The following is a 24149-nucleotide window of genomic DNA, read 5'->3' as shown; positions in this document are numbered from 1 at the left end:
CATGCTCAAAATGGTGAGAGGCTTCAGTGATTCAGGAACCAAAAGATATTCCTGGCAACTCAGAGTGTTCACTACTGTGGCAGCTTGAACTTGCAGTATTGCTGGAGTTAGTGCCAGAGGTTGGATCCTACCAGTTTTAGCAGACTAGGCTTAGTTAACATTCTCAATAAGACATTTGAAAAGATACTAGTAAAAAGTGGGAAAGGGATATTCATTCACTGAGTCCACAGTAGAAAAAGAAAGTGTTGCATTGACTCTGGAAGTCCATCTACTGGTGCTGACATGAGGTTTCAGCTTAAGCAGAGGGGGCAAAGTATGCATAATTAACAATTCCAGTGAATGTGTGGTGTTTCTTTCAAGGTGATCTGATAAATTGTCAGAAACCTCATTTTATATATCTATATCTATATCTATATCTATATATATATATATATAGAGAGAGAGAGAGAGAGAGAGATTTGTATAATTTATTTCTATTTTATGTGACTTGATATTTTGCCTATGTGTGTCTTTTCGGAAGCCCTGGAACTGGAGTTACAGTCTTGATCTGCCATATGAGTGCTGGGAATTGCACCTAGGTCCTGTGGACAAGCGGCCAGTGCTCTTAACCTCTGAATCATCTCTCTAGCCCCATCAGAAGCCTCTTTATTGAAGACTAGTTCCCTTTCTGAGCGGCACTAGGCTTCAGTCTATTCCTTTTCCCAGCATGAGATTCCTGGGCAGATTTTGTTTTTTGGATTGAATTGTCTCAGTAGTCCAGTAATAAAAGGGAGAGTATCAGGGACCCTTTTGAATATCTTCATTTCTCTGGGGATGATCACAGCAAGATTTACAAGACCTTGTTTCATCCTTCCCTCCATCCCTCCATCCCTCCTTACCTTTCTTTATTGTGTTCAAATTTTTGTGGGTTTCTTTATTCTGGGTTCAAACTCAGGGCTTCATGCTTGCTAGGTAAACATTCTGTCACTAAACTGTATTCCCAGTTCTAAATTCTACTTTATTAATTATTCACATCCATATTTATCTATTTGTAGTAAAATATAGCCTGTTATAACTTAGTAAAGTGTATTAAGGGGACATAAGTATTTTGGGGGAAAATAAATGTGGATGAAAAAAGACAAGGGTCTGCATAGTAAGTGGAGTAGATAGAAAGTACTGTTTCAAAAGCCTTAATAAAGAAACCTGAAGAGAAGAGCCAAGCAGACAGAGTGTAGGGAAGAAGATTGGAAGGAAGAGATAGCAATTGCCAGGGGCCTAAAGGATATGCATGTCTCGGGGTATGAGGCTCTGTGAAGAAGTCAGTGTGAGCTGAGTAGCATAAGCAAGTGACTGGGAAGATAGTCATGGTGGGTCGGCAGGGGTATGAAACCTTGTTCTGAGGAAAATGAGACACCATCAGAAGGTTTTCAGCAAAGATGTGATATTACCTATATTTTACAATGTTGATGACAGCAACAGGATTTAGGAGACCAGTTAGGGACCAGTCAGGCTTATTTAGAATTAGAAAAGCAGTTACAGTGTAGATGCTGAGGAATAGCCAGAACTTTGCAGATATTTTGAGTGTGAAATGACAGGATTTGACCATTTGGATAGAAAAGGTAGGAAAGAAAGACATAGGACAAGGTTGGCTACATAATTTAAATACCTTGGTCCCTCCTTTCTTTCTCTCTCTCTCTCTTTTCCTTTCTTGTTTCACCTGTGTCTATGTGAATATGTGCACATGTCTGTGTTTGGGTATACTCACTCATATACATGTAGGCAAGAGGTTGATGTTGATGTTGTGTGTCTGCCTTTATCAATCTCCACCTTATTTTTCTATGTTGAGACAGAGTCTGTCATTGAAACCAAAGCTTGTTGTTTTGGCTAGACTGGCTGGCCAGTAAGCCTCCCAAGGTCCTAAGTTGATACCATCTCCTCATTTCCAGTGATAAGATCATGGACTTGCACTGCCATGGCCAGCTTTTTCTGTTGGTGGTAGGATCTGAAATCATGTTCTTAGGCGCGCATGGCAAGCACTTTATTATTGTGCCATCTCCCCAGACATTTTTTTTTGCAATGCTGAATATTAAACCCAGAGCCTTTACCAATGCCAGGCAAGTTCTCCATCATTAAATTACATCATCCAGTGATACCTTTTCTTCTTATTTTCATGTTAACAGGCTAGCTATAAAATTCTGTTCTGTTCTTAACTATTACTTTGTATCTCTTGCCCAGTTTTAATGATTTCAAAACAAATTCATCAGCTTGGCAAGTCAGGTGTTTTCCCTCACGTGTAAGTAATATGAACACAGCTAAAGGGGCTGCAAATGAAACCATTTCAGAAGATCATTTTCCAACACATAACAAAAGGCTTAAGCATGTTTATAAATACTGCTCAAGCATTTTGTCATCTAGATATTCATTCTAAGGGGGGAAAGGTATATTAATAATATTTAATTAATACTATTTAATATAATATACACTTCAGCTTCACAGATTTATTGTAGGTGCAGCTCTTATATTTGTGAAAAATTATAAACATTCTAAATATTTAAACTTAGAACACAGAGCATTTAATGGAGTAACATGTAAACCCCTGCTCCTAAGGCTTAGGAATGGTTGGAAAAAACAGTTCTGGGGCAAAGCATGACAATCTAATAATTCAGTTATAGTTTGTCAGCTTCTAAAATTTCCCTAAGTTTTTCTTCTTAAATAATTTGTTCCAGATCCTATGTCTCATGCTTATTAATACCACTTAATTAATAAGTTCTATAGAATACTCAATTTTTTTTACACCAGGCGGTGGTGGCGCACGCCTTTAATCCCAGCACTTGGGAGGCAGAGCCAGGAGGATCTCGGTGAGTTCGAGGCCAGCCTGGGCTACCAAGTGAGTCCCAGGAAAGGTGCAAAGCTACACAGAGAAACCCTGTCTCGAAAAACCAAAAAAAAAAAAAAAAAAAAAAAAAAGAATACTCAATTTTTTTCATAGCTAATTCTCCCAGGGAGTCACCATAAGTGTAGCTGGAAGTTTTCCTGTGTCCTGGCCAGCTGGCGGTCGGGACAAATCTCTCCTACTCGCGTCCCCCAAGTACACACACAGAGGCTTATATTAATTATAACTGCTTGGCCATTAGCCCAGGCTTATTACTGACTAGCTCTTACACTTAAATTAACCCATAATTCTTATCTATGTTTAGCCATGGGGCTTGGTACCTTTTCTCAGTTTTGCCTTCACATCTTGCTTCCTGTGTCTAACTGGTGACTCTTGACTTAGCCTTCCTCTTCCCAGAATTCTCCTTGTCTGCTTATCCTGCCTATATTTCCTGCCTGGCTACTGGCCAATCAGCATTTTTTTTAATCAACCAATCAGAGCAACATACATTCACAGCATACAGAATGACATTCCACAGCATGTAAGTTTTACTCTTAACATCGGCTTTTATAAGAATTTTTACATTGTCCCAGTTCTCGCCTTCAGTGAGGGGCCAAAGACATAGGCAAGAGTTGTGCAGCAAATTCCACCAAGGGCAGGGAAGGGTCAGTCCACGTTGTCCAAGCACTGTGATCTTTGTCAGGCAGCAGCTCCAAGACACTTGGCATTGCCAAGGAAGACTAAGAGCCTGAGATGAGGATATTTGCTTCAAGATAGTGTATTCTTTATAAAAATTATGACATGAATTAGAGGTGGGTAGGGAGAAGGAGCTGTGGGGTAGTGTGGGGAGTATGATCAAAATACACTATGAAATTCTCAAAAAATTAATTAAATATTATTAAAACTGAGTACCATCAAGAATGTTTTATTTTACAAATGCTTTAGTTGATTCTAAATTCCATTTTCAATAAAATATACAGGAATGTATATTTTGTATACAAAATATGTATAATGTATTTGTCTTAGGGTTTTCATTGCTATGAAGAGACACCATGACCACAGCAACTCTTATAAAGAAATATTTAATTGGGGTGCCTCCTTTACAGTTTCAGAGGTTCAGTCCATGAACATCATGGCAGGGAGCATGGTGGCATGCAGGCAGATGTGATGTTGGAGAGATAGCTGAGATTCTTACATCTTGCAGGCAACAGGAAGTTGACTCACAGTCTGGGAGGTACCTTGAGTTAAGGAAACCTCAAAGCTTGACTCCACAGTGACACACTTCCTCCAACAAGGCCACACCTTCAATTAGAGCCACTCACTCCCTACTAGATTATGGGGACCAATTACATTCAAGCTATCACAGAAATTTATGTAATTTTTTTATTTTCGTATTTTATTCTCATTGTATTTGGCCGAAAAGGGAAGTTTGAGTCATAGTTATGGATTTGTGCTGTTCTGTTGTCTTTCAGACAAGATTGGGATCCCGTTGAAATCAGTGTTCTGCAAAGTTGCCTATGGCTGCTGGAAGCAGGAGTTCCTGGGAAAAGGAAAAGAAGCAGGTGTGCAATTGGACACGGAGGGTTTCTGTGCCAGGGAACCAATTCAAATACCGGAAGATCCTCCACAAAGGCCACAGGTGAGGAGGCCCACAGTAGGTTCTGATAGCAAATGGAATGTTGTAGACCTACGGATACTGGCGGAATGGAGCATCCTCACAGAATTCTTGTCCTTTTGGTCTGTGTCCTGAGGTACTGGGCTGTATTTTTCCAAGAATTTGCTGCCTGGTTTCTCCTTGGATTTTCAACCATGCAAATCTTACAAAGTTACCAGCATGTAGAAACAGTCTTTTACATTTCTCCTTCTGAACTCTTCTATACACCCCTCCCCACTCTCATTCAAATCATGGCCTTTTTCATTAATTACTATCGCATGCATATATGTATGTACATATTAGTCTTAAACATAGCCTGCTCAGTTCATATAATGTTACTGGTATATATAGTTTCAAGGCTGACCATCTGGCACTGGACAACCAGCTGGTTTGCTCTTCCCTGGGGAGGGCCACCCCTCCTGTTTCCAGCTTTCCTCGGTTGCCTGTAGTTTGTAGAGTTGAGGCTTTATGGACTTTTTCCCATCCACTTTGGTGGTGCATTGTTGCATTCTCGTTCAGCTCACATTTGAGCAGTCATAATTGTGAGACTTTATTGGTGGGGGGGGGACCAATAGGAAACAAAATCTCCTAGCAAGCTTCCTGATCTTCTGGCTATTACAGTTTTTCTGCCCAACTTTCCTAAATGATCTCTGAGCCTTAGGTGCAGGAGTCTTTTGAGTCTGAGCTCTACAACTCGTTTTTATTGGTTGTAGTTTTCTGTAGTAGTCTCTGTTGCAAAGAGAAGTTTTCTTGATGACAGATGAGGGCTACACTTATCTGTAGGTATAAGAATAAATGTTTAGAATGTAGTTGAAGATTTTGCTTTTTTAGTGAAGTGTGAGTTATAGGTTCTCCTCCAAGATCCATCCATGACTAACCCTGAGAAGTTAGTTAGGTTTCCAGTATTAGCCACGGTTTCCCTTTATTGGAGCAAGTCTTAAATTCAATTAGAAAGCTATTGGTTACCGCCAAGGTATGTGTGCAACTGCTGCCCCTTTAGGGTTATCATATCATGCTGGTTTTGTGGATCATGTGACATAGTAAGACTGTAGGTTGCTTCTCTCCTGCAGTAAAGGAGGAAGCTTACCACACCATAATCCTGTACAATGAAAGCTCTCCTAGGAAGGCATTCAGGTCAATTCCAGCTCAGGGGCCTCCGGACCCTGTGTCTCAAGTGCTTGGTACCTTCAGCAATGGGCTTCTACCTTGCACCTTTGCAGGGCGACTAAGGGCAACAGCAGTACTCTGTATATTTGGGGAGTCTCTTGGACAGCCATGGTCAGCAACCCAAAAGAAGGTTCCCCTTGTCTGGTATTGGGGTTTTGGTTAGTGTAAATGGTGCAGCATGAAACTGTTTATTAAAAACAAAATTTGCTGGACTGCCTCAGACAGTGGAGGACAGCACCCAGCTGCAAACGCTTGTTAGGTTTTATAAGGGGGACCTTGAAAGGTGGGACAGCCAGGTGGGTAGCCTGGGGAATCTGTCAGACAGTGGTGGTGCTGAGAGTTGTGGTCAGGAGCACTCAGCCAGCCTTTAAGGGCTTCTAGAAGTGCTTTAGGTTTCTGTTTCCTGGCAGAACCAGCTCAGGTTGGAATTGAATCATTGTCATTAGCACGGCCATTGGGGGAGGGGGGGTTGCTGTTTTGTGACCTAACAACAGTTAGGTGGTTTTGGCTCTTGGAGGGAGAACACACAGACCACTAAAAATATCTGTGTATATTTATACACAGATTATGTGGACTATCTTTTTTTTTTTTTAAGGAAAACAGTTAATAGTATGATTTTTTTTTTGTGGCTTTTTTAGACATCATTATTGTTATTTTACCCTGTTCCCTCATCTTCTGTATTTACCTCCCTCCCTACTCCTTAAAATTTCCCCTTTTCATTCTACCTATCAGATCACTTGTATTCTGCTATTCCCCTCTGCCCTGTGCCTACCTCTTCTGTATTTACCTCCTTTCCCTCCCTAAAGAGCCCTCCTTTTGCTATTTCCCTGATTAGGTCACTTTTACACTGCCATTCACTTCTCTATTATAGCTCCCAAAACTCCCTTTCTTAGCAATAGCCTGGTTTTACTTTTCAGGTTCCTATAGTTACTGTAGAGTATACACTCACATTTGAAGATTTTGAGTTAGGAATGTCCAATGAGAGAGAACATGCTGTTTATCTTTCTGGGTCTCAGTTTCCTTAATTCAGTATAATATTTTCTAGTTCCATCTGTTTACTTGCAATGTTCATGATTTCATTTTTCTTTGCTAAATAGAATTCTATAGTAGATATGTACCAGTTATACATTCATCAGTTGTAGAACATCTAGGTTGTTTCTATTTCCAAGCAATTGTGAATAAAGCAACATTGAACATGGCTAAAAAGAAGTAGCTGTGGAATTGGATGTCAAGTCATTTGAGCATATGCCAAGGAGTGCAAAGGCTGATCATAAGATGAATGTATATATGTTTAGCTTTTTGAGACTTCTCATTAATTTCTGTAGTGACTGTGCCAGTTTGCAGTCCCACCGTGATGGTTCTGTTTTCCTCACACTCCAACCTTTGTTGTCGTTCGCCATTCTGACTGTGGTGAGATGAAATCTCAAAGGTTTTTTTTTTTTTTTTTTTTTTTTTTATTTCCGTCTCTAATCACTAGGGACAGTGAGCAGTTTTTGAGATATTCCTTAGCTATTGTCTTTTCTTCTGATGAGAACTTTATTTGGTTCCCACTTTTCAAATGAATCTTTTTTGAGTTCTTTGTATATTCTGGATATTAATCCTCTGTCAGATTTGTAGCTGGCAAAGATTCTGTCATTCTGTGGGCTTTCTCTTCTCCTGATTTTCTCTTTAGCTGTGCAGAAGGTTTTTGGTTTCATAAGGTCCCACTTGTCAATTGTTGGCCTTAATTCTTAGGCAAATGGAATCCTATTCAGAAAGTCCTTTTCTCCACCTCTACTGTGAGGTACTGCCTGTGTTTGCTTCTAGAAGTTTAAGAGTTTCATATTTCACACCTAGGCCTTCAATCCATTTGGAGTTAGTTTTTGTGCAAGGTGAGAGGCATTTGCATGTGGACATCTAGTTCCACAGCACAAGTTTCTGAAGAAGCTTTCTTCAGCATATGCTTTTGGACTACTTGTCAACTCTTAAGTGGCTGAAGTCATGTGTGCTCATGTTTGTGTCTTTGGTAGTGTTCCTTTGGTTTATACATCTATTTTGGTGCCATTACTATGGCTCTCTAATGTATAAGATTTGGAATTGCAATTTTTCTCACATTTGTTCCTTTTAGTCATTTTGTGGTTCCAAATGAATTTTATAATATTTTTATTTCTTTGAAGAACAGTGGAAGGCTTTTGGTTGGGGTTGTATTGACTCTGTAAGTAGCTTTTGATATAGTGGTCAGTTTCATAATGTTAACTCAACTAATCCATTTTCAAGTGTCTTTCTCTATCTCTTTCTTCAGAAGTTTAAAGCTTAGGTTTATTCCTAGATACTTCATTTTCTTTGAGGCTATTATGAATGGGAGTGTGTCCATGATCTCCTTCTGTGTATGTTTGTTGTTGGTGTATAGAAAGGTATTAAGATGTTCAGCTTGATTCTATATCCTACCATATTGCTGAATTCGTTTTTTGTTTTTGTTTTTTTTGTTTTTTTTTTCTAGAAGTTTTTTGGTAGAATTTTGGGGAATCTCTAGTCTGTAGTATCATGTCATCCGTAAGTAGGGATAGTGTGACTTCTTCCTTCACTACTTGTATCCCTTTAATTTCTTTTTCTTGCCTATTCCTCAGGTACTTGAGTATATCTTGAAAAGGGGTGGGAACAGTGGTTATCCCTGTCTGGTTCCTGGCTTCAGCAGAATTGCTTCAAGCTTTCCTGCACTTGGGATGATGTTGGGCATTGGTTTCTCATAAGTAGTTTTTATCGTGGGAGGTAATTCTCTGGGACTAAATTCTCTGGGACCTTTATAATGAAGGATCTTTTCCAAATGCTTGTTCTCGAGCTACTGAGGTGATCATGTGATTTTTGTCTTTAAGTCAATTTATGTGGTTTATTAGATTTTTTACCTATAAAGCATCATATAAATTTGAAAGAAGAATGCAGGTTTATGCAGGAGGGATTGAAAGGAGGGGGAAATAATGTAATTACATTGTAACTTCAAAAAATTAATTTTAAATTCTCATATTTAGTTAAAATTGTACATATCGTCAGGGTAACAATGAAGGGAATTAATACTTAAGTTGAAATAAATATTTCTTTAAACATTTGTAGTAATTGCAAAAATGCCTAAAACATTTTCTTCTAGGTTTCAAAATGTATAAATTTTTTTATTGCTATCTCTAGTTATCCTTCTGTGCAATAGTTTTTAACACTTTAAGTATTGAGATAAAAATAAGTGTTAGGAGGTCTAGTTCAGCAGGTAAGAGCACTTGATATTGCAGAGGACTTTTGTTTGGTTCCCAAGACCCTGTGGCAACTCAAAACCATTCCTCCAGTTCCAGGGGATATGACACTGGTTTTTTTGTTTTTTTTTTTTTTTGTTTTTTTTTTTTTTTTTTATCTTTACAGGCACCAGAAACACATGGCACATACATACATGCATGCAAAACACTCATACACATAAAAATCAATCAGTCATTTTTTTGAGATGAAATGAAAAAATACTTAGCCCTTATTGTTCAGTTCAGAGGTGGTCCATACATTCACAATGGACTACATTCCCCAATGTAACTTTTGAACTTTCCTATCATTTTAAACTGAAACTGGGAATTCAGTAAAGAGTAACTCTTCCCTTGCTTTCTCCACAGCCCCTGGTGAAAACACTCTGCTTTTTTTCTTCATGAGTGAATCTGACTTCATGAACCTCATGTAAGTAAAATCACACATCTACCCTTCTTTGCCTTGCTAATGTCTTTTAGCACAATTGTCTACTTCCGTGTGTCAGAGCGTGTATCAGAACTTCATTCCTTTGAAGACTGGTTAATATTTCACACCTTTCCGTATCACACCTGTTGCATACTCCTTTAAATTGTTTTCTTCTTCCTCTGTTTTCCTCTATCCCTGCCCTTCCTCTGTCTCTCCTTCCCCATCTTACCTGCTCTCTCTCTCCTGCCTTCACCTCCTTAGTATCTGGGACTACACATGTAGTAACCTAAATTCTTCAAGCTGTTGAAGACAATCTTTATTGGAAGATAATCTTTCTGATTGTATTCTTGGTGTTGTATACTTGGTGCATAATTAATCACTAAAAAGAAAACCTTTTTAGTGATTTGTTTTTTAACTTAGAACCATTTTTGTGTCTGTAATGAAAATAAAGGTCACCTTACTTTTTCAAATAATGAAATGAATAAATCTTCTAAACAGTGATCATAAAGGTCCTTAGGTATTGGATTGCTTTGTGCTCTTATTGAAAAATTATTTGTTTCTGGGAGTGGTGACATACATCTTTAATCCCAGCACTTGGGAGGCAGAGTCAGGCAGATCTCTGTGAGTCTGAGACAGCCTGGTCTACAGAGCGAGTTCCAGGACAGCCAGGACTGTTACACAAACAAAACCTTGTCTTGAAAAAGAAAAAGAAAAAAAAGGAAGGAAGGAAAGGAAGGAAGGAGGAGGAGGAGGGAGGGAGGGAGGAGGGAGGAAGGAAGGAAGGAAGGAAGATTATTTGTCTATACATGCCAAATTTCTTTCTAGCCCTCTTGTGTTCCTTTGACTTTTCTGTGTATACTGTAGTCATTTTTCATGTTGTTAAAGACCATTATTTTGAATCTTCTAAGTTTCCCTAAGTTTAACATTGTTATGAATTTTTGGCAGTTTTTTTTTAAATCATATTTACTATTTCTTTTTGTTCCATTTTCTGTTGGTTATCTACTGCTGGCCCTGAGGCCTGCCTGTAGCAGGAATCTTAGAGAGTCTTATTAATAAAATCAAACCTGAGGCCACTTATTGGGGTGAACTCTGAAAAATCAGAGAAATAGAACAAGCCACAGCTAACCTCACCTGGCCAACTTCTCAGCTGGAAGCCTCTGTGTCCTTATGTCCGAATGGATCTCAGCTGAACTGTGCTGCTCAAAAGCCTAAAAGCTTAACCAGCCAAATGCTTAACCAGCCAAATGCTTCTAATTTCTGGTCCTCACGCCTTATATACCTTTCTGCTTTCTGCCTCATTCCCTGGGATTAAAGGCTTGCTTTCTGGGATTAAAGGCATGAGTCACCATGCTTGACTGTATCCTTGAACACATGGATTTCTGCCTCTGGAATGCTAGGATTGAAGGTGTGTGCTACCACTGCCTAACCTTTATGTTTAATATTGTGGCTGTTCTGCCTCTGACCCCAGATAAGTTTATTAGGGTGCACAATATTTTGGGGAACACAATACTGCCTCACCTACCCTTAAGAGTGATTTGTTTCTCCAGTGAGACTCCATTGGAGAAAACTAATATTTCTTATGCAAGCAGTTGTCAATTAGAGATAGCTTCTTGGTTACAGATGGAGCTTGTGTCCACTTTCCCTCTCAGTGCTGAGACTCCATCAAGCCCAGACCCATATAGGCCCTATGAATGCTGCCACAGTCTCTGAGTTCTTATGTGCATTGGTCTGCCGTGTTTAGAAGGCCTTGTTTCCTTGGTGTCCTCCAGCCCCTCTGTCTGGTACAGTCTTTTCACCTCCTCTTCCACAGGATTCCCTCAATCCTGTTGGGAGGGATTTGATGGAGGTATCTCATTTAAGATTGAGTGTTCCAAAATCTCCCGCTTCCTGCTCATTGAGGGTGTCTGTATTTGTCCTTGTCACAAGAGGAAGAAGCTTCTCTGATGATGACTGTGCAGACAGTGATCTATGAGTATAACAGAATGTCCTTAGAAGTCATTTTATTGTTGCATTCTATCAGAAGAAGAATAGTACTTGGTGTTCCACTATGTTCCTGCCTGTGCAATTTCAGGTTCTTGGCCACTGAAGCAACATCAGGGATATATTCCTCTCATGGAGTGAGTTTTAGTTCCAGTCATTTATTGGTTGGTTGCTCCCACTAGTTTTGTGCCACTATTGTGCTAGCACAGCTTGTACACAGGACACCATTAGGATTTGTAGCTGACTTGGTGTTGACCTGTCTTGTTTGATAGCGGGCAGAGTACGTTCAGTACCATGAACACTAGTCGGTAGGGGTTAAGGCTATAGTTGGGCCCCACTCAACTTCTCCCTGTTTAATGAGTTACTTAGGTGTTGTCCTCAGCAATAGAGCCCTACCATCAGTTTGTAAAGAGCAATAAATAGCCTTGGAAATAGCCAGGATTCTTTAGATATTTCCATGGGGTCTCTTTGGTCAAAAACTCAATTATATGTAATCCATTCCCAGAACTAGAAGCTTGACTTGGTGATGAGAGATGCCAGGTTGAAGTTTATCTCCCATTATTTGGTGATTCCGTTTAGATCACTTTCATACATGTATATATTTTATAAAACTTCTACTGTGTTGGGTTATGACATGACCCTTCAAATGGCCCTTAGTTCTGACTGTCCCTCCTCATATTTCTTCCCTCCCTCTCCCTATTTGATCCTCCTGTTCTAGACCTACCCCCAATCCATCCATGACCATCTATTCTATTTTTTCTACTTGGGGAGATCCATTCTTCCCCTTGTAGTACCTAATCTCTGTGCTTATGTGGATTGTGGATTGTTCCCTGCTTATTGAAGATTTAACAGCTAATATCCACATATAAGTGAATACATACCATAATTGTCTTTTTTGGGTCTAGGTTACCTTACACGGGATGACTTGTTCTAGCTTCACCCATATACTTGGAAATTGCATTAGTTTTTTAACAGCTGAGTAGTATTCCATAGTGTAAATAAACCATGCTTTCTTTGTCTATTCTTCTATTGGGGGACATCTAGGCTGTTTCAATTTCTGGCTATTTTGAGTGGTTGAACATGTGTCTCTATAATAGGATGAAGCATCTTTTGGGTATATGCCCAAGAGCTGTGTAAATGGATCTCAAGGTATATATTCCCAGCTTCCTGGGGAACTATATTGATTTCCATTATAGTTGTATAAGCTTTCATTTCCACCAGCAAAATGGATGAGTGTCCCCCTTACTCCACATCCTCACCAGCATGAGCAGTCATTTATTATAGTGATCTTGGCCATTCTGACTGGTGTATGATGAAATCTCAAAGTTGTATTGGTTTGCATTTTCCTGATGATTAATAATGTTGAACATTCATTAAGGGCTCCTCAGCCATTTGTGTGTCCTCTTTTAAGAATACATACTCTGTGTAGATCAGTACCTCATTTTTAAATTGGGTTTTTTGTTTTCATGATGTCCAGGATTTTTTTCCTTTTACTTCTTTATATATTTGAGATATTAGCTCTCTGTTAGAAGTGTAGTTGGTAAAAATCTTTTCTCCAAGGGATGGTGTCCTTTGCCACACATAAGCTTTTCAGTTTCATGAGGTTCCATTTATTAATTGTTCTTATTGCTTCTGTTGTTTTGTTCTCTTCAGAAAGTCTTCTGTACCAGTGAGTTCAAAACTATTCCCTACGTTCTCTTCTATCAGATTCAGTATATCTGGCCTTACGTTGAGGTCTTTGATCCATTTAGAGTTAAGTTTTGTGCAGGTGGAAAGTATGGTTCTGTTTGAATTCTTCTGTATGCAGCCATCTAGTTTGACCAGCACCATTTGTTGAAGATGCTGTCTTTTTTCCCCAAAGTGTATTTCAATTTTTTTTTAAAAATCGTGTGTTCATTGGTGTGTGGACTTGTCTGAGTGTTAAATATGATTCCATTTATCAGTGTATCTTTTTATGGCAAACCATGCTGTTTTTATTACTATAGTTCTGTGGTACAATTTGAGAATTGAGGATGGTTGTACCTCCAGCAATTCTTTTATTATTCAGGATATTTTGTATTTATAATCCAACATATATACATGTATAGTATATATAGGATATATATGCTATTGTTAAAGGTATTACTTCCCTGATATTTTTCACAGTCCATTTGTATTTGTACATAGGTAGGCAACTAATTTTTGTGTAGTAATTTTGTATACTACAACTTTCCTGAAAGTGCTTATCAGCTGTCAGAATTTCCTGGTGGAATTTTTAGGGTCTCACACAACACAAAAAAAAAAAAAAAAAAAAAAAATATAAATATAAATATATATATATATATATATATATAAAATCATATCATCTGTGGTTAAAAAATCCTTTAACTCCTTTACTGTTTGTATTCCCTTAATCTCCTTTAGTTGTCTTATTGTTCTAGCTAAGACTTGAAGTGCTGTATTGAATAGGTATGGAGGGAGTGGGCAGTCTTGTCTTGTTCCTGATGTTAGTGAAAATGCTTTGAGTTTCTCTTTATGTAGGTTGATGTTGGCCCATTATCAGACAGCTTATGGGTCAAAAGGAAATGACAAGAAACAAAAGAGTTGCCCTTGTGCTGGTTGTCAGCTGTGAAACGCGGTGCCTCGTCACGTACTCCTACATTCAGCTAAGGTTGCCTGTGCCCCCAAAGGATGGCTACCCTGGGTCTGTCTCCCACGTTTGGTGAGTTCTTTTGTTCTTGCCCTCAGTGAATGAGCACATATGTCTCTGGCCATGCCTAAGATAGAGGAGACGTGTCTATGTAAGCTGTTGAGCCAGGATGGGTGAACTGAACGATGGTAGTTCATGTGACTGACTACGGGCATGTGTGGGTTTGGGACAAAGAAGAGCATGTGTATAGTTGACATAAATAGTGAAGAAGGTAAAGGTGAAATTTCACCTCATGTGATCTATTGTTTTGATAAATTTGAGAAAGGCAACAGCTTTACGTCTTGGGACTTCAGTTTCCTCACTGAGAAAAATGGGACATTAGGGATTGAGCATCCCTAATCTGAAAATCCCAATTCTGAATCTTTGTGAGGATAGCTATGATGCCACTTATGGAAAATTCTATATCTTACCTCAAATGATAGGTTGCAGTCAAAATAGCTGTGTTGGAAAAGTACCTAAAATGATCTTCAGCTATGTGTATAACTGTAAAGCATAAATGAATCTTTTGTTTATACATGAGTCTCACATCTTGAAGATACGTCATTTTATTTATGCAAAGATGCCAAAATTAAAAAAAAAAAAATACCTGAAGTCATACATGGACCTAAGCAAGTCATGTGCAGGATACATTGCTGCTCAGGGTTGTATATCACCAACATCCTCTTTTCTGTCCTTGTTTGTGAATAAGCAGAGGGGTATATGGGGTGGATTGTGTGTGTGTGTGTGAGCTTTTTGAGTATGCTTACTGAGAGAACAGATGAACCTCAAGGATTTTATTTTCTTGTCTTAGCTATGTCCTCTGAGGGCTCTCCAGGTAGCCAGGAATCAGAACTTCCTCTTCCTTCAAAATACCATTCCTGTCAGCAGAATTTGGGTTGGTTTCCTTGCTGTGCTCCAGAGCCTGATACACCAACTCGGGTTTCTTCTCAGGTACATAACATTTCAAGGCCCAAGGGTGGGACACGTACATTTTAGGACACCCGCACCACCACCATTCCATGTTGGAACTCTTTTAGATACTCATCCAGGTCAGTGAATGCCTGGTCAAGGACCAAGACAACAAGGAAAGTTAAGTGGCTGTAATCACCACTAGGGAAGTTAGAGGAAGTGATTTATGAAGCAAGTTGTTCCTCTTATGTTTGCATAGTGCTCAGAATCAACTGTAAATCAGAAAGGTAGTAAAGCTACAAGCTCTCAGCTGCCCTAGAAGATGAAAGCAATTTTCTTCTTGTCAGAGTTGTATTTGTAGCTGTAAGACTGATTAAGATCTCCTCAAAAGGAAGAGACACTGTGGGAATATTCTTACAACACATATACAGAAACCTTCAGCAGACCATATCTTGAAGTCACATATCAGATCTCTCATGGTCATGTTCTGCCCCTGTTGTCTTCTTATGAGCGGGTTGCTCACTGACCCCAAATGTGTATGGTATTCCAGGAGTCCGTGACATTCCAAGATATTGCTGTGGATTTTACTGAGAAAGAGTGGCCCCTGCTAGATTCTTCCCAGAGAAAACTATACAAAGATGTAATGCTGGAGAATTATAGCAACCTGACTTCACTGGGTAAGGCTACCATCGTTCCCTCACTTGTTTAGGGATAAGATGTTTTATCTAGTACTTGTTCTGACCCAAGACATTGATGGGGTTTGTAACAAAGTTAAGAACAAGCAGAACTGGTACCCACCCTCATAGGTTCTCTGGTAGTAGGACCTGTTTGTTACATTTGAGCTTGGAGGTTTTCAAGTATATGATTGAGCTTAACCGTAAGTTTCTAAAGTAAGAGGTCCCCATTCTTGTTGATGGAGAATGGTCAGTGAGTAAGATGATTTACTGTATATTATTATTACCTGAGTTCAAATTCTTAGCAGCCACATGCAAATCTGGTTATCATTGCAGATAACATCTGTAAATTTCATAGATATGGAAGGTGGAGACAAAATAATTGCTGGAGATTATTGGACAATAGCCTAGTTCCAAGTTCAGTGAGACACTCTTTCTCCAAGGAATGAAGTAGAGTGATAGATCAGGATGCCCAATAACCTCATGTGACCTCTGAATATGGGCAAGCACACACACAGAAAAATTAATTTATTAAAATAAATAAAATTTAAAATTATGAAAACTTATCTTTAAAAGTTTCCATTCTTGTCTGAGGTATAGTTCACTGGTAGAGTTGTTTTCTAGATTATGTAAGGCCTTGGTTTCCATTCCCAGCACTTAAAACAAAAAAAAAAAAATCCTCCTTCTTTTGGATGGCAAAATATATGAGTATATGTGAGTTTGGTTTTTATGGAAGATTTTTACTGTGTTCCTTAGAAATGTGACACCATCATTTTGCTGCTCCTAAGTCAGCCTGTCCACCTTCAGAAAACCCTGAAGACCAAATTGTTGACCCCAGTCTAATGGAAGGGTTGTCCTCTGCAAGGTCTTCCTTCCAACTTGTATCTTTCCCCGTGAGTAGGGTATCAGGTTGGCAAACCCAGCCTCATCTCACACCTGGAGCAAGAAGAGGAGCTGAGGATGGAGGAGAGGACATTCAATGGGGTACTTCTCCAGGTGAGTAAACACAGATGTGATTTTGGCTGTCAGCTCTCTTCAGTGATTGGAGTGGAGGGAATACATTGTTGTTTTCCTGTTTCTGTTACAAAATAACCTGGAGGATTATTTAGCTCACATTTGTATCAATTCAGGAGCATGGTGCCATTATCCTGGTGCCAGCTATGAATAACCAAACAGCCTGCATTTGTATAGCAGGCACACAGTGACTTGAGGGAGAAAGAGTTTTTTTTGGTCACAGTTTCAGGGTTCAGTCCATCATGGCAAGAATGACCTGGCAACAGGAAGGTAAAGTGACTGATCACTTAGTATTTGTCTCCCAGAAGTAGAAAGGAGAAAGAGACAGAGACAAAGAGAGAGAGACAGAGACAGAGGAGAGAGAGATAGGGGAGGGAGGAGAGAGAGAGAAATGCTGTACTCAGCTCATTTTGTCCTTTTTGTTCAGGCCTTGCCTCCATCTCCACTTGTCTGGTAGGATGCTACAGACCACATTTAGGGTGGATCTTCCCCCTCTTCAGTTAAAATTTTTTTTAATTTTATAATTTGATTTAATTTTACATATTGGCCACGGATTCCCTTGTCCTCCCTCCCCCACCCCGCCTTCCCCCCATCCCACCCCCATTCCCATCTCCTGCAGGGCAAAGACTCCCCTGGGGATTCAGCTCAACCTAGTAAATTCAGTCCAGGCAGGTCCAGTCCCCTCCTCCCAGGATGAGCAAAGTGTCCCTGCATAAGCCTCAGGTTCCAAACAGCCAGCTCATGCACCAAGGAAAGGTCCCAGTCCCACTGCCTAGATGCCTCCCAAACAGATCAAGCTAATCAACTGTCTCATTTATCCAGAGGGCCTGATCCAGCTGAGGGCTCCTCAGCCATTGGTTCATAGTTCATGTGTTTCCATTCTTTTGGCTATTTGTCCCTGTGCTTTATCCAACCTTGGTCTCAACAATTCTCGCTCATATAAACCTCCTCTTTCTCGCTAATTGGACTCCCGGAGCTCCACCTGGGGCATGGATCTCTGCATCCGGTCCCCTCAGTCATTGGATGAGGTTTTTAGCATGACAATTAGGGTGTTTGGCCATCCTATCACCAGAGTAGGTCAGTTTGGGCTGTCTCTCAACCATTGTCAGTAGTCTATTATAGAGGTATCTTTGTGGATTTCTGTGGACCTCTCTAGCACTTTGCTTCTTCCTATTCCCATGGGGCCTTCATTTATCATGGTCTCTTTTTCCTTGTTCTCCCTCTCTGGTCTTGGTCCAGCTGTGATCTCCCACTCCCCTAAGCTCTCTTTCCCTGGAACCTTGCCCTTCATTACCCCCACTCACGTCCAGTTTGCTCATGTAGATCTCATCCATTTCGCTGCCATTGGGCAATCCCTGTGCCTTTCTTGGGGTCCTGTTTTCTATGTAGCCTCCCTGGTGATGTGAGTAGCAGTTTAGTCATCTTTGTTTTACATCTAGTGTCCTCCTATGAGTGAGTACATACCATGTTTGTCTTTCTGAGTCTGGGTTACCTCACTCAGGATAATTTTTTCTAATTCCATCCATTTGCCTGCAAACCTCATGATGTCATTGTTTTTCTCTGCTGAGTAGTATTCCATTGTGTCTATGTGCCACAATTTATTTATCCATTCTTCAGTTGAAGGGCATCTAGGTTGTTTCCAGGTTTTGGCTATTACAAACAATGCTGCTCTGAACATAGATGAGCAAGTGCCATTGTGGTATGATTGAGCATTTCTTGGGTATATGCCCAAGAGTGGTATAGCTGGATCTTGGGGGAGATTGATTCCCAATTTTCTAAGAAAACGCCATATTGATTTCCAAAGTGGTTGTACAAGCTTGCATTCCCACCAGCAGTGGAGGAGAGTTAGAATCACTCTCATAGTCACACCCAGGGTATGTTTCCATGGTCAGACTAAATCCAGGCAAGTAAATAATAATATTATCCATGACAGCATGGTAGCATAACCATATTCAAAACTAATATCACGTTGTGAAATAGGAAGCAAGAAAGCTAGAGAGACCTGTGCTGGTGTTATGTAGCTGTCCACTATTTGTTTCTTCTTATTTTTCTTTTTTACAAGGTTTCACTGTAGCCCAAGCTGGCCTTGAACTCATGATTCTCTTGCCCAACCCTCCTCAATGTTGGAGTCATGTGCATGGGTTATCATATCTGCCTTTATGAGACAGCCTTCTCTTACAGGAGGTAATTAACCTTCTAAGACAACATTGATTCCATCTAAGAACAGTGTAATAGTGACCTAATTACCTCACAATTGACCCCACCCATTTAAAGGTTCTGACATGTCAGTATCACTATACCAAGGCCAACTCTTTACCACACAGACTCTTGAACAAATACATTCAAAACATTAATATGGGAGCACATAAGGTTAACTAGGAAATAAGGAAGTGTTCTTTGTCTTATTATCCATCTGCTCTTTCATAAACCTTTTGATCTGTAGACTTTGTCTCTGTGTTCCTTTAGCTTTGAATTTGACATTTATATCATTTTATTCATTTGTATGTTCTTCCCTTTCGCCTCGCCTTTCCTTGTATATCATTATAATTTACAAAGAAGTCTACTTTTCATTATTACCATCTCACTTTCTTTTTGAATGAGTCAAATTTTCCAATTTTTTTTTTCTTTCAGATTGGGAAACTTCAGCTAAAATAAAATGGTCCATTGTTATGGAAGATATTTTTGAGGAAGAAACATCTAATGGAGTGACATTGGTAAGATTTTCCTAGGATATATTTTTGTCTTTCTGGAGAAACCAAGGCAGCCACTAGTCAGCTCACTCAAGAACTAGTCAAGTGACCTACTCTAGAGGAAACAGGAGTTCCATAGTGCTAAGTTACAGTTGTAACTTAGTACCTGAGTTCCAGTGAGCTGATTCCAGTGTACTCACTGTGGATACCAAGCTTGAAAAGTGCATAGTTTCTTTGTATAAAATGTCACTTTTCATTGACTGCATAGAACCTGTACATATTTTGCTATATGCTCTACATTATTGTTACATTGCCTATGATACCCAATACATGTAAAACATGTAAATAACTTTATTACTATGTGTTCAGTATTAATATAGTTATTTTTTTCTTTAAATAGTTTAGGACTGGGATTGCTGAAATCTTGATATTCAACCCATCAGTATTAAAATGAGACTCACTATATTGTCAGTTTAGACAGGATCCCAATCTAGCCCCAGACTTTCTCTTTTAGAGTTCAGATAAGTAAATATTTCTATAATGTGTGATAGAGCTTAATTTTATTTTAAACAATGAACAAAGATTGCATATAAAAAAAGCATTATAATATAGTACGCATGGAGCCTAATGGCACAGCAGCCACGTTTTCTGCTTTTATTTATTTTAACAAGACAAGATCTTGTTGTATAATCCAGACGAGCCTGGTATTCAGAATTCTTCTGCTTTAGCCTTCTGAATTGGGATTGCGAGTGAGTGCCACCACCACCTCAAGCTGCTTTTTATCTTTGATAAAGCTCAAATGAAATAAGAACAGTGACATCGTTGGTCATTCTCTTTGTTTGGGTACAATTGCTGTGATAAAACACGATGACCAAAAGCAAGAGCAGTTTGTAGAGGAAAGAGTTTGAGTTACTACATCCATAGTCCATCACTGAAGGAAGTCAAGAGAGGAACTCAAACAGGGAACCTGGAGGCAGGAACTGATGGCAGAAGCCATGGAGGGGTGCTGCTTACTGGCTTGCTCCCCAAGCTTGCTCAGCCTGCTTTTTTAAAGAACCCAGGAGCACCAGCCCAGGGATGGCACCACCCACTACAGGCTGGGCTCTCCTCCATTGATCACTAATTAAAAAATGTGCTACATGCTTGCCTATAGCCCCATATTAATGAAGTATTTTCTTAACTGATGTTCTCTCCTCTCTGATGGTGTTAGCTTGTGTCAAGTTGCCATAGAACTATTCAACACAGTCATAGTAATGTATTTCTATTGGTGCTACTTTATTCAAAGATAATATTTAAAGAGGCTGGGCCTATAGACTAATGCTAAAGCCCATGCTGTGTATTTAGCAGGTAGGCCTTTGATTCAACTATCAGCACCAAAAACATAAAATGAAATAAGGGCTGTTATAAATGCTAAAGTCAGCTCTCATCTCTTAACCAACAGGAAAAATCTCATCTTTTGGAGAAATCTTCTGAATTCACCCATTTGTTTGAAATCTTCAGTATTAGCCCTCACCTTACTCAGCCAGTAGGAAGGTCCACAAGCAAGAGGCCCTCTCACCGCCACAGCTGTGGGGCTGCTTTCAAGAACAGGACTAACCTGACTCAGCACATGAGCTTGTGTGATGGGAGAAAAATGCATGAGTGTCACCAGTGCCGGAAAGCCTTCACCACCAGTACCTCTCTTACGAGGCATCGTAGGATTCACACTGGGGAGAAGCCTTATGAGTGCAGCAACTGCGGCAAGGCCTTCAATGACCCCTCAGCTCTAAGAAGCCATGCACGAACTCACCTGAGAGAGAAGCCCTTTGACTGTAGTCAGTGTGGTAACGCCTTCCGGACCCTCTCTGCTCTGAAGATACACATGCGAGTGCACACTGGTGAAAGACCCTACAAATGTGATGAGTGTGGCAAAGCCTATGGCAGGAGCTGCCACCTCATCGCCCACAAGCGGACACACACTGGAGAGAGGCCCTATGAGTGTCAGGACTGTGGAAAAGCCTTCCAGCACCCCTCTCACCTGAAGGAGCATGTCCGGAACCACACTGGGGAAAAGCCTTATGAGTGTACACAGTGTGGCAAAGCCTTCCGATGGAAGTCCAACTTCAATTTGCATAAGAAGAACCACATGGTGGAGAAAACCTATGAGTGCAAAGAATGTGGGAAGTCCTTCAGTGACCTCCTATCAAGGAGGAAACACATGAGGATTCATATTGTAAAGAAACCTGTTGAGTGTCACCAGTGTGGGAAAACCTTCCGAAACCAGTCTGTCCTGAAAACACATATGAACTCTCATACTGGGGAGAAACCTTATGGCTGTGATCTCTGTGGGAAAGCCTTCAGTGCAAGTTCCAACCTCACTGCACACAAAAAGATACACACTCAAGAGAGACGCTATGAATGCACTTCCTGTGGGAAGGTCTTTGGTGATTACCTGTCACAAAGGAGGCACATGAGCATCCATCTTGTCAAGAAGCGTGTGGACTGTCGGCAGTGTGGAAAAGCCTTCAGGAACCAATCCACCCTGAAGACACACATGAGAAGCCACACAGGTGAGAAGCCATATGAGTGTGACCATTGTGGAAAAGCCTTCAGCATAGGTTCCAACCTTAATGTACACCGGAGGATCCATACCGGGGAAAAGCCCTATGAATGCCTTGTTTGTGGGAAAGCCTTCAGTGACCATTCATCACTTAGGAGTCATGTGAAAACCCACCAGGGAGAGAAGCTCTTTTCCACATCTATATGGAAACGGCTTCAATGAGTGCTCAGATGCAAAGGAAACCTGGCAAGTTTAAGAAGTCACAAATCCTTGATGAACACAAGGGATCATATGGAAATTAGGAAAAATCCAGTTTGTGTAAAGATTGAGAAGACTTGAGTTGGTGTTCAGCACTTGGGGTCTCGGTGAGAAAACAGGGAATGGGAAAAATTTTGTATTGAGTATCAAGAAACTCAGCATACTTTATGCTCTCAAACTCACAAGAACTTGGAGAATCTTCAGCTTGGGCATTTGGTGTTAAAGTCAGCAACAGTTTGTAGGCACAATAGAATGGTTCTTTATCAATACAGTGACTAGGGGAAGCTTTCCTCACCTCACATTTGTTCCTCAGGGCAGAAATCAGAGTAAAGAGAAAAATCACAGAAGTAAGAAACATGGAAAAGTCCATAAAAAGAGGTGAGCAAACTGGCCAGCTGTTTATTGTTGTTGGCTCATAAGCCAAGATGCTTGTTCTTTTTAAAAAGAAAAGGCATCTGGCAGAAATGCTGTGTGGCACTCAAATTCTGACATACATGCTGTTTGTGAAAATCTTTTCAGGCAGCATTGGTTCTCAACCTGGGGAAGTTTTGCTCTTTGGGGCATTTGTCGATGTCTGGAAAGATTTGATTTTGAGAAAGGGGAGGGAGGTGCTACAGGCATATAGAAAGATGACATCAGAGATGCTACCAAAATAGCCTATGATACACAGAAGTCATCCATGTCAAAGAATTATGTGTACTACTATAATAGTGCTGAGTTTGAGAATAATACTATTCATTCCTTGGTTATTAGGATTCCTATGAACACTCACATTAGGAGAAAATTTTTACAGCTTTTTAAAAGAAAAAAAAAATGCAATTTGCAGTTCTTTCCAGAAACATGTGAGAACTTACACTATTGCTAACTCTGTGAAAATGCTTTAGCCACAATCACCTTGTGTATGATTGTAGGGTTGTATTTACAAGTCTTTCGTAATGACAGCAGAGTCCAGCTCTTTAGTTTTCTTGATCTTTTTATTTTTAAGGTTATGGTGCTCTGAATAACTCTGAGCCCCATCACAAACAATATGTATGTAGCTTTGTTCCTATCCTAATTTCCTTTGGGAAACTTAACCTAACCAATGGCATATTTAGAATTGTGTGGTGCTATGCACTGGGTAATGTGAGTATTTTTAGTATGTATCAGATTTGTTGTGGTCAAAGCATGAAGCTTCCTAATGTAGATCCTTTGGTTGCTTGTGGCTTTCTTCCAAAAACAATAACAGAGATCTCTAGTTGCTTCCCCAGTATGCATTTTAAACTCCTACAGCAGAAGAATTATGGTTTTATATGATTAGTAAATGGTGCTACATTAAGAAATCTTTTGCAGTTGTTCATGTACTAGTATTGTCTACATTCCATGACCCTGGCCAATTGACTGATAAACAGAAGTCTTTGTGTGGCTTTCTGAGAAAAAGCTCTTGAAAAAAAAAGTCTGATTTTTTTTAATTCATTGTGTGACCCTGAAGATGAAAACCCAATCTAAAGAGGTCACTCTAGAGAACTCACAGTGATTCTAGTCTATACTGTGACTTGTGACTTGTGAAAGAATTTACATTGGTGCTCAATGTATTACATCTAGAATTTCTATTGTGATTCTAATCTATACTATGACTTATGAAAGAATTTACGTTGGTGCTCAATGTATTACATCTAGAATTTCTATTACCTGAGAAAAAAATAAAATTGATTACAAGTTTATAATGGGATGGTTATTTGTTTCTGTTTGCTTTATTGGTTGGAAGTGAGTTTCCTATCCTGTTGGATGCTGTCCAGGAACCATACCCCTTTCCTGGAAAGTTTATCACTGCTACTTTTACGCAAAGTTTTAGTGAGTATTCTTGGGATTATTAGGTACAGATTTTTAAGTACTTTAAGTCAAGTATTCATGTGACTTTTCAAGTTGTTCATGTGCTGTGCTATTGATAGCTGTGTATAGATGTACTTCAGGTTACTACAAGAGTACATCCCCATAACCCTATCATACAGTCAAACATTAGTTGTGGTAGTACTTCTTAGAACTGAGACATTTAGTTTGATCCAAGTACCCCCCTACCTCTCATTA

At 39.7% G+C, this 24149-nt stretch overlaps 1 protein-coding gene across 1 annotated transcript in view; it reads left to right on the top strand.

Moving 5' to 3' along the window:
* LOC114687679 (zinc finger protein 317-like) overlaps nucleotides 1-23788 on the top strand; it is a 30372-nt gene extending 6584 nt beyond the window's left edge. Inside the window, 10 exon segments of the mRNA XM_037207736.1 lie at nucleotides 4324-4490; nucleotides 9296-9356; nucleotides 13854-14034; nucleotides 14813-14952; nucleotides 15461-15587; nucleotides 16486-16554; nucleotides 16557-16580; nucleotides 19230-19312; nucleotides 20730-22007; nucleotides 22009-23788. Coding sequence (XP_037063631.1) covers nucleotides 14004-14034; nucleotides 14813-14952; nucleotides 15461-15587; nucleotides 16486-16554; nucleotides 16557-16580; nucleotides 19230-19312; nucleotides 20730-22007; nucleotides 22009-22083 — 1827 coding nt within the window. The 5' untranslated portion in view covers nucleotides 4324-4490; nucleotides 9296-9356; nucleotides 13854-14003 and the 3' untranslated portion in view covers nucleotides 22084-23788.
* The last annotated feature ends 361 nt before the right edge of the window (nucleotides 23789-24149 follow it).

This window comes from Peromyscus leucopus, chromosome 7, assembly GCF_004664715.2.
Source record: "Peromyscus leucopus breed LL Stock chromosome 7, UCI_PerLeu_2.1, whole genome shotgun sequence".
NCBI classification, from domain to species: Eukaryota; Metazoa; Chordata; class Mammalia; order Rodentia; family Cricetidae; genus Peromyscus; species Peromyscus leucopus.
This window is presented reverse-complemented; position numbering and strand designations above follow the sequence as displayed.